At 42.7% G+C, this 17,649-nt stretch overlaps 1 protein-coding gene across 2 annotated transcripts; it reads left to right on the plus strand.

Annotated features, from left to right (window-relative positions):
- The first annotated feature begins 881 nt into the window (after positions 1-881).
- On the plus strand, positions 882-17,348 carry xylt2 (xylosyltransferase II). 2 transcript variants are annotated; one of them, XM_085403524.1, is made up of 11 exons: positions 882-1,042; positions 5,284-5,779; positions 6,520-6,695; positions 8,111-8,313; positions 9,397-9,477; positions 9,823-10,039; positions 10,424-10,600; positions 11,032-11,288; positions 11,387-11,582; positions 13,093-13,426; positions 14,807-17,348. In XM_085403524.1, exons 1-11 carry the CDS (start codon positions 911-913, stop codon positions 15,127-15,129), a joined length of 2,592 nt encoding a protein of 863 aa, XP_085259650.1. In that variant the 5' UTR covers positions 882-910; the 3' UTR covers positions 15,130-17,348. The 2 variants fall into 2 exon arrangements, with proteins under 2 accessions (XP_085259650.1, XP_085259651.1); XM_085403525.1 differs by having other exon boundaries at positions 14,810-17,348.
- Positions 17,349-17,649: the final 301 nt, after the last annotated feature.

Below are 17,649 nucleotides of genomic sequence, written 5' to 3' on the forward strand. Positions count from 1 at the left end.
CTCGTCGCCACCTTGGAGGGAAGGGTGACTGCAAATCAATACACAGCTTTTCTGCCTAATTACCTTTGTTCTATGATGAAACACTGCTATCCTTAAGGGAGCGGTCTCTCTTTCAGGAGAACAATGCCCTCATCCTGACTGACTTGGCTTACTTTTACTTATAAAAGTAAAGTAAAATGTTGTTTATATCACACTTTCAAGAAAATATCACCGTGCACCTCATCAGATTTGCCAGATTTAATTAAATATAACATTTTTACAACGCACTTATGTAACAAAGTTTAAAAAAAAAGGGGGGGGGGGGGGGTCATATGAGCTCTGGGACCTGTTGGGGATGTAAATGTCTGACTTATGGTTTTGCAGTAACTCAACCCAAATGAACACCTACGGTGGATTCAGTTCTGAATCAAAGCACCAAATGAGGGACCATGTTTTGGGGGGAAACTGAGCTCCAATGTAAAGGCTGACCTCCTGAAACTTGAATCTCAATGCTAACTGAAGATGCTATGAAGTGTAGTGTATGTTAGATTTTCCTTTAATATGTCACCTGTCAGTGTCATGTTATGTCTGTACCTGGAAGTTGAAGGAAAATATAATGCATATTTTTATTTATTCTTTTATTTTGTTTCTGATACCATTACACTGATGTTGAAGAAATAAGAAAATAGAAAATGAATTAAAAAAGAACGTTTACTTATTTATTTTTATTTCAGGTCATTGGAAATATAAAAAACTAATGTGAGTGAACGCTATAAAATACAGTCAAATAAATAAATACTAATTATTATTATAAGCAGTTCTAATCGTCTTTATAACTTTTTCCAGCAAACCGGGATGTTGAGCGACCCCGCGTGGGCGCGCCGCTCAGAATGAGCCCTGCACGCGCTCCCAGTCAACCGGAGTCGGAAAAATGGTGGCCAGCGTTCGAGTGCAGAAGCTGCTCCGACGATATAAACTAGCGATTGCCGCCGCATTAACTATCCTCCTGATTCAAGGGCTTGTGGTATGGAGTCTGAGAAGTCTGGAAGAAGGCGAGGCAGAGGTGAGGAACCGATCCTCCGGGTGTATTTGGCGTGACAGCTATTCGCTTTGGTTTAATTGTAGAGCTAGTCGTTAGCACTTAGCCCCCTGTGAGTTATAGCTGATGTTAGCTGTTAGCAGTTGGGGAAGAGCGCTGCTCCCAAACATTTCAGCACAACGGACCAGCCCTGTCCAGCCCTCCTACCTACCTACTTGCCTGCGTGTTTGTCTGTTCCTCAGTCTCTCATTGACCACACTACCTGGTGAGAAAGTATTCGTTGCTAGACTGTCACAGCCATGAAACCAGAGGAGTAGTTAAGTGGTAGTTAACTTGTTTAAGGAACAGCGGTGAGCTTGGGTACCACCGCTCATGTTTATTTCTTTTGGAAACCATGGCGTTGTTAAAATGTGATGAAAAACAGACTGAGGGGAATATCTAAGACGAATAGTATGCTATGAAGTAATGTAAGTTTGAGGGAGCATGAGAACAGACTGGTGATTCATTGATCCCAAACACTTCATCAGTGTGAGCAGGACCGCCTTCATGTAGTAGTTCCAGGATGACTTGGATCTCTTTTGTTTTATGTTTCCTACTTATTTATATCAACCTGTGGATTGTGATGTGCTTGTGGCTGTTCTGTGACTTTCAATTAGCTTTGAGTCATACCAAAAAGTTCAGCAGAGAGCTGCCTCTCCTACATACCACTGAAACCGTTTCTTCGACAGTAGCCAAGTCTTGTGTGGGAATTTCTTTCCCTGGGTCTCCCTGGCACACCTGGAGTGCGCTACCTTGAGGCAGTTTCTGTTCCAGTTCTCCCTCTAAGTCAGGTAACCTGAGCTGTTAACATAGATAGGTGAACCATGCGTGTACAGGACTCATTTTTTGAGACACACCAGTGATGATGGAGCCACAGGAATGCACACTGAAAACTGAGGTGGGAGCCCTGCCAGCTCACTATTGTGATGTATCAAGCAATGTGGTGGTGTAATTTTTTCCAATGTGGATAGATTGAAGTTCTGTGCCTGGCAAGGTTTAAGGCAGGCAACAGATGTAACAGTGGCCGAGTGGGAGGGGAGGGAAAGATGTTTGGCTGTTCCTTCAGAGAAAGGGAAAAAGATGGGTCATTACTCTGCGGACAGTAGCCTCTGTTTGCCAAGGAAATGATTTGCTGCTGACCACTTCAGTTTAAACCATGAGCTAATCGGTCAGATGGTGATGTTAGACTAAATAAATAAATCATTTCCTTTAAATGCAGCAAGTGAGTCAACTTTTCTTGCTGAAGTGATTTTGAGAGAGGCTCCGGCTTTCATCACCTGTTTCTGTTTGCTGTTTCACCAGTTGTATTCATGCTTAAACATGCCTCAGCAAAGATAAGAGAAATGTGTGCAGGGCTGTGGTTTCTGTGTTTAAATGCAGCTCTTCTGTGTTTCTAAATGAGCAGAAGTGCACACTGCTTTATAGAAGCTCAACTGCACCTCGGGGGTTGCTGTTGAGTGTCTCAGGTGAAAGCATAATGGTCTTAAAGTTAAAAGGTGTGCAGGTGGATGGGAAAAGAGCTGCACTGGTTGTTTGCTTCACTGTTAATCAGATTTATTTATTGACTGTTTTTAATCTTTGGGCCCTGAAGTTGTGGCACTACCACTCAGCACAAATGTCAGCTCTATATGCAGCTATGTTGGCAGACATCTATGCAAATGTCAGCATTTGGTCTCTGCATGTTTGCACTCTCGCAGATGCAGAATCAAATTTCTGACTTGAGCGTGCACATTAATCATCACTTCACCTCTGAACGGTCTCCCCGTGCTCAGCGATCTCTGCCTTATCTTGCATCTGCTCTAATCAGCGTCTGGCAGTGCATGTGTGAACACGGTCACATGCGTTATATTAAATCCCTTGGGCAGAAGAGCGAAAGGATTGCGAGGACAGAAGAAGACATGACGCTTGTCATCCTCGTATCACCCTCTGCACGCCCGGGTTCTCCTGCAGAGCTGAGTGCTCGCTGCTGCTGCAGCTTCACGCTTCAGCAGATGGCAACGCTGATATGGTTTCACTCGACTTTAATTGGAAAGTAAAGAGGCTGACTGGCTTGCCTTTGAATCAATACATTTTTTTTTGACATGATGGTGTTAATTAAAAGCTGTGAACACAAGTGATAAGGAAAATTGAAATGTTAGCCCGTGCTGCGTGCTTGGCTTTCTGCACAAAAAACATGTCAGCTGGCAGCTGAAAACTAAGCTTTCTTATGAATGTTTGCTGGCAATCATGCTTGTTGTTATCATGCCATTAATGTTTTTATTATTATTCTTTTTTTATTTAATTGAATTTTACAGGAATTTGATTTTCAGAACAAAAAGTTTTTGTTGGCATTTTTACATATTTATGCCGTATTAATGCCACATTTTGCAGCTGTGGCGTTTTGCATCAAATACAATTTGGTTTATGAAAAGGTCAGAAATGGCAACAAAAAAGGATAAATCTTTGTTAAGTAAGGCAACATGGGTAGTCACTCTCTAAGGCCTATTCTGAGTTAGTATCGTGCAGCTGGTCAGACCACAGATTTCCTCCCAGCACTTCCACAGAAGCTGAGGTTGTGTTTAGTTTGGCCTTTGAGTGTTGTGAAATTGACATAAAGATGTAACTAAAGCACCCGCTCTTACACCGATTAAAGGAAGCAAAGCTTTCTTGATGAGTTGACATGTATGGTGTCATAATTTCTCAGAAAGATGGCAAGGTTCCTTAAATGTATATAAGCATCTTCCAGTAGGTTTGCACTGCACTGACTGCTGTGTAAGTTTACTTCACAATCCCTCTTACTGTATTGGATTTGAGACTGCAGTTGGCAGCCAGTAGCTGACTTTGCTTTATTGGTTGGCAGCTGGTGTGTTGGCCATGTATTATCTGGCTCCTCGTCCCACCGCACAGACCCGGTCCATCTTCTGTTCCCACAATCTCTGGGCTGTCGGGGTGCCAGCGGTGTGAGGCGAATGAGCGGGCCCACGTTTTACCATAACTTCTGACAGAGGCAGAACACTCTCACCCACTCGCTCTTCTTTCTCTTCTCCAAATGAATATTTTGAAGGGACTTTTTATATGAACCAGTAATTTAGTGTGCCAAAACTATGATGTTATTTGGCTAGAAGATTTAAAATGGCTTAAACTGTGTGCGTGTGAGTGTCTTTCCCTCCAAAAAAGTCCTCTGCCTTTATTTTTTGAGGTGTGATTTCTACTCTAGTGAGACTGATTCACTCAAAGCTTTTGCTTTGAAACTGAGCCTTAGATGTAAAACTTAAACTGGGTCCTCTTTCATTTTGATACAACATCAGTTTAGATGATAACACACTATTCTCTATGATGCATTCTTTTGTTTTGTTTTTTGCACTTGAGGAAAGAGACCTTTCTAGCTTTCATTAGTGTTTACATAATTTTCCTGCTGGGGAAAACGGGCAGCTCTGCACCTGCCCCAAAGCTGATCTTTCCCTTTTATGTTGACATTTTCACAAAAGTATAACTATATGACAAACACTGGGTGGACTTAACATTTAGAGATTTTACGGCCAGAGACTGCAGCAGTGGGACACTTCACTGATTTTATTATGTCAAAGCATTTATAAGAAGGTCTTATCTTGACATTTTAAGGAAGCTCTCAAGCCCTGGTTTGATTTTTAAGAGGTTACAGTCAAACACTATCAAAGTTAGTGCTTTACTGATTTTTTATTATTATAATAAACTAAAATGATAGAATATTGTTGTTAATTTGTCACAAAATCCCCCTGAGCTCTTTGAGATAATTTTAGCACTAAAGTGCAAGTAAATTTGCCACATTGTCACTTCTTAATGTGTGTATGAAGGGGCTGTAAACATGTGACCTACTTGCATGTGTGTGCATTTTTCCTGCCTGTGATTTCGGCCAGAGGGAGGAAACTCAGGTCGGTACAGTGAATCACTGGAATCATGTGTGACTGTCCACTTTTTGCAGATTAGCTCCATAAAAAGGCAGAGGCTCAGCTAAAAATAACCCAGATTGGCAGAATGAAAAAAACAAAAGCAAGTAAACACATCCTTCCCTCTGGGGATCTGTCTACTGCTGCCCTAGTCGAGGTCCTTGTTTACCTTATGTGTCATTTCTGTGGATTCATTATGATTCATTATGACTCCAAAGAAATAACGCCTCCTCTCAGTAGTGGTTGTCCAAGATAACCTTATGGAATGACTGGCAACAGAGCAGGATTTAAAATATGTCTCTGCTCTCTCTCTTTCCTCAGAGAAAACTAAGACAGTCTAAGCTGCCTGACCACGACAACCAGGACCCCAAGAAAGACAACGCACAGAATTCATTGTCGGGGAGAAACAAGGGAAGCAATGGTGCCAGTGCACTGAGGAGAGGGAGCAGCCGCCGTGGAGGGAAGCCCAACATCAGGCTGAAGACCCCCCAGGAACGGGGAATGACAGGGGTTGGAGTAGATGGTGTAGTCCCCCACGATCTCTCCAGCAGCCGTAACCTTAGCGAGATCCGCCCAGACGGGGCAGGCAAGTTACCTGCTGCTGCCATACCAGGAGAGCCAGGCAGCGTGGACGGGGCGCACCAAGCCCCCAACAGTGACTTTGTGCCTAAATGTGATATCATAGGAAAGGATGCGCTGTCTGCTCTGCACCGCGCCGCGTCACAGCAGTGCAGACAGGAGATCGCCAACATCGTGTGCCAGCATCAGGCCGGGCAGCTCATGCCAGAGTCACTCCCTCAGTTCTGCCCTCAGCTTGGTGAGAACCCGCTAAAGTTTGCATGAGTATTTATAATCACGTGTAGTCTACAAACTTCAACGTGAAAGGAGATGAATGTAAAAAATGAACAAAATGACACTTTTTGACATTTACTGTAATTTTTACTCACCAGTGCATTTTCAGTCTAGACATTCTTTGTTGCCAAATTTCCTTGACAGTTATAGGATAATTTTGTTTTATAGATTTTGTTATTTTTCAGTCTAACAATGTTGTAGCTGTTACAGTTTTCTTTGGTACATAATTAAAAATGTACTAAATTCAAATACTAAAAACAAAAAGATTTGACCCACTATGATAAACAGCAACAAATAGCTGTTTCATGTCCTTAACTCAGAAGAATCTTTCCATCTTTTGCCCATTGCTATGCTTAGTTTTAGGGTTATACATTATAGATCGTCAAATGTCTCTGATTGTATAGCCACATTTAGGGAACTTGTTTGCAACTGCAGTATAATGCAGGGGTTGCACAGGGCCAAAAGACTCAACCCACGCCTCTGGCTCAGTTGTGCCATTACTGTAAATGCAGCTTGCAGTGTTGCTGAGTTGGACGCTTTGTCAAAAAGGAAAGTAATAGAAAACCCTTTTAGATTTTGAATACTTCAGATATGTAACATGGTAAAATTAAATCTCTTTCAATCCATTAATAGTGCCTGTTAAACAGCTAGCTTAGAGGTGCCCCCAAGCCTACTGAGTCATATTTGTCTGTCCTATTGGGACAGGTGTGTCACACCCAGTTCAGGCTGTTGGTGAGCTGGAAGACAGCCTATCCGAAGTGGAGAACCCCGTCAGAGTGGCTTTCGTTCTGATGGTCCACGGCCGTGCTGTACGGCAGCTCAAACGTCTCATCAAAGCCATTTATCACCGTGACCACTATTACTACATCCATGTGGATAAGGTAATTACAGAGCTTCAACTGCCATGCAGTCTCTTTAGACAGTATTATTTTTGGTGCTTAAATATTATATTAAACAGTATGTGTTTGGTGCACTCACAGATGCTTTTCCCAGTTAGATCTTATTTGCATTATGAAGGTTAAAGTTATCCCACGGGTCTCACAGTGTAGTAAAGGGGATTAGCCTGGATAGAGCAAAGTGTGGTTATTCTTAGGGGCTGGATTTAGTGGAGGAAAGGTCTGCTGTCATGTGCAGCCGGAAGGCAAAAGACAAATGCACGGCTGGTACTGAGGCAGGGACCTCAGGTGCGTTCAGCAGAGACAGCAGAGAAACAGGTGCCTGTTCTCAGTGCACCTGTGTTGCCGGAAAGGTTGTGGAGACGTAGGGAGTTGCTCTGTTCTGCTGCCAAGGGACGGCAGAGCAGCTCACCGGAGGCAATGATGGATAAGACGTCAGTAGGACAATCACACCACAGACAGTCTTAGATACTTTGCTTGCCTAACCTCATCCATCTCAGAGGCAAAAGCCTGTTTGAGAGATGAGGCTGTAAAACAGGTCAGGTTTGTCCTAGAAAATGTCTGCCAACTGCTCTGCTCTCTCTTATCCTGTCCTCTTCTTCTCCTGTTTAAAGGCGAGTACTGAGTTCAGACTACTCTTTGACCATTCGTTCTCCTATTTTCTAATTTCTGCAAAAAAACTGTATACCCTTTTCATACAATCTTTGTCCTCTTTTAAATATACAAGACAGAATCGATACCCTTTATTCATGCTTTGCTAAACACAATTGGACTTTGTGTCCCCAAACAGTCACTTTCGAAGTGTCTGTGTCTCCCTAAACTGCCCATTTATTGCTTCACAACGTTTATTAGCTCTCCTTATTTGTGAACAGGCCCCTTGTTAATTAGGTTATAATTAATCAGTTTAAGTTCCAAGTAGAAATAATAAAAAGAATTGTTGAACCTTCAGTTGTTGGTTTCTTGCATATTTTAGACACTTGCAGTGGTCACATGTTCACTCACTCAATTTTTAATACCGCTGCATAAAGCTTGGCAGCTCAGCAGCCTCTATTTCTTCCTTTAATCCCCGCACTGTGGTTTGTTCCAGACTATCTTTTAAGCTCAGTTCATTTATTTTTGTCTCACCTGCAGTCACCTAAAGGAGGAACAGCCAGCAACAGAAACTAATTTTGATTCTTCCTCTATCGTCATTATGACCCACAGCACAGAGCACCATGTGGCTGTTGTTCTTCTCAGATCAAATTCTCTTTCAACAGGAGCCAGTTTTGTGTGATGGTCTTGGCACAGTGGCAGCTGCAGCTCTGTGAGAACAAAGCTAAAAGTAGATTATGCTTTTGTTTCAGAAGCAGCCTCTCCTCATTTAACTCTTTAACTGACTTTTGGTTTTAAAACTCTGACAGCGGTCTGGCTACATGCATCGGGAGGTCCTGCAGATAGCCCAGCAGTACCCAAATGTGAGAGCCACGCCATGGCGCATGGTCACCATCTGGGGAGGAGCCAGCCTTCTCAAAGCCTACCTACGCAGCATGCAGGATCTGCTCTCCATGCTGGACTGGAAGTGGGATTTTTTCATCAATCTTAGTGCCACAGACTTTCCAACTAGGTTGGTCACACACACATATATACATAGAAATAAACTCAACAGCTAATCTTTGTTGCACTTTACCTAAGGTGTACATTCACTCCCACATTTGAGCCTAAATCCATGCAGTGCAAGATTAAAAAAAATGCTTTGAGTTTAGATGGGTTACTGAAGAGGGGACATAGATATGTGAGGCAGGAGTTGCTCAGTGAATCTCAGGCCAAGTGAAAAAAAGAGGATTAGACAGATTGTCAATGAACATCTGCCACAGAGGGTCATGGGAGATCAGGATGGTCATAAACTGTATAAATTCAAGCTTTTACCTGAAGCCCTAGTAATGCCCAAAGCTGTCTTTGACTCTCTCTCGCCCTCTTGCTATCAGTTCAGTGTCCTGCCATCAAAAGCAGTGCTGAGACGTGTGGGTGTGTAGTGAAACATTGCAGCATGGTGTTGCTTCTGCTCCTGTCAAAATCATTGAACCGCCATGTTAAAACAAAAGAAACTTAACAGCTGGTTACACCACTTATCTTTCATAATCCCAAACAGAAAAGGGTGTCTTGAGCCATTTTCACTCTGTCACAGTGAAGTTTATTTTAGAGCTAAAAATTAAAAAAAGCATTTTAGTGTGCACTACCTCTTTAACCTACTTTGTGTTTGTTGTATTCCCTCAAAGTTTGTATCTTGAGCCATTTTTCATTATTTTTGAATGCCTCTTTCCCTTTTGCAAAACTGCACCTACAATTACGGCGCTTTTTACAGCAACATTACAAAGAAACTTAACAGTTGGCAGATAAGAGAATCTAGTGGCAGCTTCAAATGAATTATTTTGGGCATGAATCAGTTTTGGCTGGCTTGTTTCTGGGGCAGCTTTGAACCCCTAACAAAGCAGCTGTTAGTCCACCTGAACCATCTCAAGGGGAAAAGGCTTGCTTGGACACAGCACAGAAAGACAATGTTTTCTGTGTGGTGTCCAGAGTAGTTTATTTCAGCTAGCACAATACTCATAACACAGTCCAAAGAACCCTGTAGATGGCCCTTTTTTTGGTCTCCTGCTTCAACATAACCTTTCCTCCTTTCAATTCTCACCATAATGCCCTCCTGCAGGACCAATGATGAACTGGTGGCTTTCCTGTCGCTGCACAGAGATAAGAACTTTCTCAAGTCCCATGGGAGAGAGAATGCCCGGTGAGTTTGCTACATAAAGGCAGCACAGTCTGCAAATACTGACATCGGGATGGCATTTTGACTTATAATAAATTACATTTGACACACCTTTTAATACTACAGAAAAACTGTAACTGAACAATGTTAATGAATGAAATCACAAAAAGTTGCTCTATAAATTCTCAGCAAATAGAAGTGTATTTAAATATTGCTGCAGATACAGATGAGCTGGGGAGCAGAGAGCTCTGTCAGATCCATTATTTAATGCAGTGTTACAGTTCTTTATCATTTACTGCGATGAATGGTGCAAATACCTTCACCCGTGTCTCTTCCACCCATCATTTTCAGCTGTGTCCTGTGTTCCAGGTTTATTAAGAAGCAGGGCCTTGACCGTCTCTTCCACGAGTGTGACAACCACATGTGGCGTCTAGGCGAGCGCAACATCCCCGAAGGCCTGGAGGTCTCAGGCGGCTCCGATTGGTTTGCACTCACCCGCCGTTTTGTGGAGTACGTCATCAACTCCCAGGACGAGCTTGTGTCGGGGCTGAAGCAGTTCTATTCCTACGCTCTGCTTCCTGCTGAGGTAAGCGAGCTGTAGGCAGTCTGTTTATCTCCCGTTGTTGAGACAGTTTCATATAGAAGCCTGTCTCAGGCTCATCGTCCCCTGCCAAGTCAGAAGAGCCTAGCAGCAGAGATAATGTAATACTTTAAGCTTTCTGGCACAGCGTGCAGCAGAAGTGCAAGATGAGGAGGCTTCGCTATATTTTATCTGTGTAGTTTGGTCTCAGAAGAGTTGTCTGTTCACCGCTATAGAGCTGTGACCTTTTTGTAATTTAGAGTGTGGTTAGAAACAGTTCATAGGTATATTTGATGGTTTACACAAGCTTAATTTGGACACAACACTTGGCCACACTGTTTTCTCACACAGTGAAGAAATAACGTACCTACTCCTATCCTTTCTTCCCAGTCTTTCTTCCACACAGTGCTCGGGAACAGTCTCATGTGTGACACCCTGGTGGACAATAACCTGCGCGTCACCAACTGGAACCGTAAGCTGGGCTGTAAATGTCAGTACAAGCACATTGTTGACTGGTGTGGCTGCTCTCCCAATGATTTTAAACCACAAGACCTCGTTCGAATCCAGGTGAGTTCAACAGAGGATGCCACTTTAAAACAAAAAACAGGGCTGGGTGATATAGACAGAAGCCATATACACTCAGTGGCCACTTTGTTAGGTACACTTTGCTAGCACTAGGTTATATTTAAAAACATTTTAAATATTTCTTTCCTCAATCAATTAGTTTGTATTATTATCTGGCTCCTGGAGTTCTTTGGGGTTAGTTCTGACTGCAAGCAAGGAAAGGCACACAAAGTAGACTAATGAGCCCTGTTTCTGTAAGATGGGAAATCACTGTTTTTGTCAACAGAGTCCGGTGGTTTTGAATAAGCACAAGGGCAGAACTGCAGATACTTTCCAGAAGAAGGGCTTTATTTAATGCTAAATCAAACTGACTTTAACTAAATTCTAATTCTTTGTCAAATATGTTTTTGCTATTTTCTCTTCCTCATCCACAGCAACTGACCCGTCCAACATTCTTTGCCCGCAAGTTTGAGTCCTCGGTGAACCAGGAGGCCATAGACATCCTGGACACTCACCTGTATGGCCAGTATGCTCCAGGAACTGTTGCTATCAAAGCATATTGGGAGAGCCTGTTTGAGCAGCTGGATGGCGTGGGCTCTCTCAGTGACGTGGCTCTCACGGCGTACTTGTCATTCTTTCGCCTGGGCCTGAAGAGTTTGGTGACTGCTCAGAGCAACGTGAAGGCCTGCAGGTGGAGAGTCTGTTCTGCTTTGCTTTGTTATTGTCACTAACACAGCACATAAGCTATTTTCTTTGTCATGTTTAATTTATCTATTTTTTTTCTCCCAGGTTTGAACCAGTAGGCGTCCCTCTATCTGTGCATGTATACTTTTATGATGACCGTTTCCAAGGGTACCTGGTTCGCCAAGAAGTCCAGGCAGTGGAGTCAAAGGCCAGGGAGACTTTGGAGATGTGGGCAGTGCCTCAGGCTACACTCGTCCTTGAGAAGAACCTTAAAGAATTTGAAAGGCTCAAGAATCTGGAAGTAAGCACTCTTTAGGGTTTTTTTGTACAAACTTTCAAGATCAAGACGACTGCAACATGAGGAAGATTTTCTAGCTGATATCTAAAAATTAGGGTGGCTGTATCAGGCGTGATCTGACAAAAGCTAAACTGAAGTTTAATTAGTTTAACAAAAAGTATGTTAATACTGGAAGAAATGAATATTCACTCACCTTCTTCAGACAGAAAGGAGTGGGTCTCTTTTGTAGTGTTGTCAGTGTTGTTGTATTATGTGTTACATCCCTCTGCAGCCCCTAATCATCTCAATGTTTTCAGCTGGTGCTAATTGGCCACACCTAGTCAGGTGTGGATAAAAGCATACCTTAGGCAAGCTTCCTGGGGGAGCTCACTTGCCTTTGCCTTGGTGGCACCAGCTGTTTTAGCCAACCTGCTGTGCATTTTAGGATTTAAAACCTCTTCTCACTAACACTCTGGTATTCATCTCCTTTTTTATGTTGCGGCTTTGAGCCGGGTCGTAACATAAGGCTTTAATCCACAAGGTTCAGTAAAGCAAGCATACTAGTGACCACCCACAAAACGGAGAGCTATGGCCACACAACGATCGCATCAAGGGTTGCTCAGCACCCCTCAGTGTTATTGCCATCACTTGGCCAACAACAATCACAAGTGATCCAACAAAAGTAGCCATATTTACCACAACACTAAAGGTCACAGCACAAAGCACTCACCTCACAAGGATCTCATTAGCATCCATCAACACTGACATATGCACACACAGTATACATTATGCCAACTTAAAAACGGCCTACCTGCCTCAGGCACAAGACCATAATTATTGAATGGTCTCAAACCTCCTGCCAAGTTTGCTGCCACTGATTTACTATGCACAACTCCCAACCTAAGATGCTAAAAACAATAAAAGTTTACCTGTCTAGTCTTCAGTGGTGTACCGGACTCGAGGCAACTTTAAACGCCAACTCGAGAGCAGGCAGCAGACCAAAGATATAGTCTCCTACCAAACTCTGTACCCCCACCCAGGATAACCACCAAACACAATAAACTAAAACAACAAACAAGTGCTTCGATGGAAGGGCAGCACAGCCACCCAGCTGAAACACACTTACTAAAGGGACGTAGCTCAATCACAGTGAACACCTTCACTCACCCACTTAAAAGCAATACAAAAAACTGATATTCAGTCTCCACAAAAATGTCCGAAGATCCCGGATGAGCCCCCACTTATGTTACAACCTGGCTCAAAGCCGCAACATAAAAAAGGAGATGAATACCAGAGTGTTAGTGAGAAGAGGTTTTAAATCCTAAAATGCACAGCAGGTTGGCTAAAATGGCTAGTGCCGCAAAGGCAAGTGAGCTCCCCCAGGAAGCTTGCCTAAGGTATGCGTTTATCCACACCTGACTAGGTGTGGCCAATTAGCACCATTGAGATGATTAGGGGCTGCAGAGGGATGTAACATATGTCACATAAATTTTTAAAAATATTTTTTAAAAATGACTTTTTTTGTTATCCTAAGATTGGCACAGAGTGGGATCCCAAAGAGAGGATCTTCCGTAACTTCGGTGGGGTGATCGGCCCTTTGGATGAACCTCTGGCAGTCCAGAAGTGGGCACGTGGTCCGAATCTCACCGCCACTATTGTGTGGGTCGACCCGGCTTTGGTGGTGGCGGCATCTTATGACATTACAGTGGATTTGGATGCAGAGTACACACACTACAAACCGCCACTGCAGCACCCCCTGCGGCCGGGCACCTGGACGGTACGGGTGTTAAAACAATGGGAGCGTGTGGCAGAAGTTCACTTTCTTGTCATGCCGTTAACTTTTAATAACAAGGAGCCGCTACGCAAAGGTGAGACATGTATTTATAGCTCTTTATTTTCATTTTTAATTTGAAAAGATAAGGCTGATGTTTTTCTTTATTTCACTTTCTGTGACAGAATCACATGATGAAACACCAAATCAGTCAAGCACTACATTTTCCCTAAATACTTGTTCAGTCCTGTCTGTCGCGATCACAGGGCGTCTCTGTGCCCTTTAAAAGTCTTGAACTTCAAATGTTTTCAGTCATGTCATTCCAACATTTTGTGACACACCATTTCAGGCTTTCACACATTTGGTTCACACAGAAGTTAAAGCCATACTATTGTTCAGTCTGCTGTAATTGGTAAATGTAAGTGGATGGGTATCAGGTGAATGCATTTATTTTTGCTTCTTTATAGTTTGTCTGACCCTTTCAGGTCAATTTTTGTGAATGCAAATGGTTAACAGTAACAGCAAGTTTTTGTTTATGTCCGCAAACATCTTAAGAATCCCTGAGGCCCAATTGGAAGACGATGCAGCTGAAGATGGTAGAGAAGAAGGAGGCCTTGCTAGTTTTACAGTACCACTTTTAAATAGCTGTCCCAATCAGTACTCTATGGAAAAGAGAGCATGCAGGTTTAATGACAGAAGCTTTTCTAATACTGATTGCTATTGGTGAATAAAGCCAGTCACCAAAAAAGCATGCTGTGCTGAAAGTATTTTTCAGGACATTATATTTTTGTTTTGTTTTCACATTATTAAAACCAATTTCCTAATATTCAAATATGTGTTTTTAGGTAAACGATGTCAGCACTCATAACGCTATTTATTGGGTGTTTTCCTGCCCCTTTATTTATTTAATTTATTTTTTAAAACTCATTTATCATACCAGTCCATGCTGATATATCGGCAAGAAACTAATGTTGGCTATTAAATTCTCTACTTTCCACTATTTTAAACCAATATTATTACATCAACTTAAAAAATATGATTTTCACCTTTGATTTCTGTTTCCAGCATGCTTTATTTGGAAAACAAATGGCAATATAAAGGTTTTAAGAAGTAGACGCACCCCTTAAAGTGCCCAAAACTACTCTCTCTCTCTCTCTCTCTCTCACACGCACACACACAGAAGTTTGGTGTTGCCTACAAGCTTCATCAGCTACAGTAAATAAACTACAATGCTGGTGTGTGCTGTAATCAATGACCATGCCTACCTGGGCAAACATGGCATCGGCTATGTCAGACTGCACAGTTGATGGTGTTCATTGTTAGTCTTAATCTTTGCTTTGGATTTATTGGGAATAAAAACATGCAGAATGTCCCCGGGCGTACATTAGTGCTTGATCATTCAAATCTGAAAACTTTGGTGGATTTTTCAGACACTCATGTCATCTTCTTCTGATTTTTTTCTCTCCTTCTGTTCTAGAAGAGGACAGCTGGCTTCATGCAGGACCTCCAGGGAACTTGTACCTGGAGCAGAGCTTCCAGCAGCTGAGCTCAGTGCTTAAACTGCCTCCCCAAGAACCTGCCATGCAGGTGGCCCAGCGTAATGCCCAGTTGGTGGGCCAGGCCCTTGATGCATGGGTGGACACTTCTGTTGAGTCCTTCTGGGTTATCGGCGACTTGTGTGCAACACAGACTTCCTCATGCCCAGCTTTGGGGTCTTGTTCCAAGACTGCCTGGAGCCCATTGTCCCCAGACCCTAAATCTGATATGGGCCCAGTGAAAAGCGATGGGCGGATCAGGTAGCCCTCAGAGAAGAGAGACTGCAGACGTGCGGAGAAAACCGGAGACTGCTAGGAGACCTGTGTGAACCAGGACGTCTCCGAGGTCGGCTAAGAGCTCAAGGGCACATAAGCAACGATAAGGAATCTTCCTCCACCGAGGAGCCGCGTCTTTCTCAGCGCCACAGTAATACAGGCTTGAAAGACAAGAGCATGACTGCTGGAAATTTGCACATAGGAAACTGCAAGCGCCTAGTCTTGTAGCACCGCTTACTGAATGGGTACACGGATGCCGGGTGTAACGTGTTATTTAAGCTGTCGCACAGGTTTGCGGTCATGATCCGTCTGTGCCGGAGTTTCTTTAAGAAGTGTTCAGGTGCACAGTTTTCCTGCACTTCGGTAGAATCAACAGGCTCAGTGCCGTGCTCCGTCTTCTTTTCGAGGGAGAATCAAACCTGTGAATCATGTTATTGTGCTTATTTTGAAGCATTATTATGTAAGCATTAAGGAACAGATAGATGAAGTGCACTTTACTGTAAGACTTTGGTTTTACACAGAGGTCACTAGGTTACAATGTGAAGATTAGAAGGTAACGGTTAAGGTCATTTCTTTCTTTCTTTTTTACAATAGGAACAAACTGCCACTCCCTGTTGCACAGACGCATAAAATTTTTGGACTGTAACACAGAGAAGGAAGAGTAGTAAAGAGAGTGGGGTTCTTGTGTATCCTTAGGAGTCTTGTGCTTTTTCTTTTTAATATATTATTTGTGTCATTTTTTCACATTTTGTTTGTTAATTCGCAGAACTAGCTGCTAAATTGAGTTAAATTTTCTGTTGTTGCAAAAAAAGGCTCTGAGCTAAACGTCTGGTCTAAGGAAGTGCCTGGACTGCTGGTGCAGATAGCGAGGATGCATTCACAGTTTCCCTGAGATCATCTTTGTAATACGTCTTTAACTGAAAAGGAAGGATGTGCAGTGTGCATGAAAGCTCCAGAACAACAGACTGTGGACCTTAAGTCAGGACTTTTACTTCCGCTGTTTGACCTGTTTCTTATCCACTCTGCTAAAGCGACTCTACTGAGCTGAAGGAAATGTGGGTAAAAATAACGTTTATTCAGATTACTCTCGGCCCACTGGGAGAATTGAAACCACTCTGTTTATATGTTAGCTCAGCATGTAGGCTGGAAATAGGAAGAAGCGGGCAAAAGCCAAGACACTCTACGTCTGAAACGCAGCTGTTTGTTTGTTTTTGTTTGTTTTTTTAAACAACAATGTCAGTGGAAGAGAATTCATTCTGTTTTACCTGTCGGGACCTGTAAGGCCCTCGTGTCTGTACCCTGGCTACTCCGTGTCATGTGTCAACCAAGGTATAGGACGTATAACCCCACCATAACACTAACGACTGTCACGTGTTGTCAGTCTTCTCTCTGCAGAGTAAGCAAGCTTACACAGTTCTCCAAAATGTCAAAGTTCTCTTAAATGCAAGATTTTTAGATCACACACCTGCCGTGTATCTGTTTGTATGCAGTATTGTCACGACACGTTCACATTTAATTTGTTACGGTGAATTTAATTTCAACTTTTTGAATTTTGTATGTTTTCTTTGTTTGTTTTGTTTTTCTTTTTGAGTCCACCGACCCAGAGTGGTCACGAGTGTATCGTCCATTTGTTTCAGTGTGATCGAGACTCTAAGATGCCTTTATGTCACAAAGCTGAATTGTTTACTACGGGATGAAAGCTTCCACAGATGTGCAATCAATGCCTTTTCAGATGATAGTGAAACCCATGTCTGTGATTTGGTTTGTTTGATTTCTTTTTTACTCCAACGTTACGTGTTTGTTAAGTAACAGTTGGCCACCGTGTGAGTTTTAAGTGACCTTGTTTACCTCGATCAGTACAGTTGCTTCAGTGAAGCCCCAGTTTTATTGGGATAAGGGAGCAGATGAATGGGTGTGACAGATGTTATTTTTCTATCCTGTTTGGGAGGAATTGTGTTTGTTGTCTGTTTATCTCTCAGCACTCTAAACTATTAGAGCTGCTCTCCAATCGTGTTACATTTGTCCAGCTGTTCAGCATCATTTGATACAGACCTTTATTGTTTTTGGTGGGTGGGAAGTTGAGGTCTCCCTCCGTGCCGCTGTGATATGCAGCAGCCCGGCTGGTGAGTCATCCAGAGCTCTTATCTGGAAAAAGCTCATAGGACAGATCTGACTGACTCAATAAAACGAAAAAAAAAAAAAAATTAAGATGTTTCCTTATTTTCATTCTTAACATGCCTTTGAATCAGGTGGAAATAGAGAGGAAATGCTTCTTATTTGAAAGTCTTAAATGAACCTTTCCGCTACATTTCGAGGGGTTTTCCCTCTTACAAGAACACGATGGGAGATATTTATGAGGCTCTCTCTCCGGGGCGCTGAACACTTCCTTTTCCCTTCCTTGTTAAAAAGCTCAACATGACTTGCATCATGAATACTGTATAAGCTACACTTCCGTTATCATCTCTGACCAAAACTCCTTCTTTTAAATATTTAGTTTCAACATAATTAT

This window comes from Rhamphochromis longiceps, linkage group LG4, assembly GCF_057381845.1.
Source record: "Rhamphochromis longiceps isolate RC_006_pf linkage group LG4, R_longiceps_female_GT1.1, whole genome shotgun sequence".
Lineage (NCBI taxonomy): Eukaryota > Metazoa > Chordata > Actinopteri > Cichliformes > Cichlidae > Rhamphochromis > Rhamphochromis longiceps.

Bases quoted from the DNA above. Each gene is read 5' to 3' on its own strand.
- xylt2 (XM_085403524.1), top strand. From the start codon at position 911: ATGGTGGCCAGCGTTCGAGTGCAGAAGCTGCTCCGACGATATAAACTA. The intron at 8,314-9,396 runs GTTGGTCACACA...GCCCTCCTGCAG, and splicing joins GCCACAGACTTTCCAACTAG to GACCAATGATGAACTGGTGG. The intron at 11,289-11,386 runs GTGGAGAGTCTG...TTTTTCTCCCAG, and splicing joins AGCAACGTGAAGGCCTGCAG to GTTTGAACCAGTAGGCGTCC.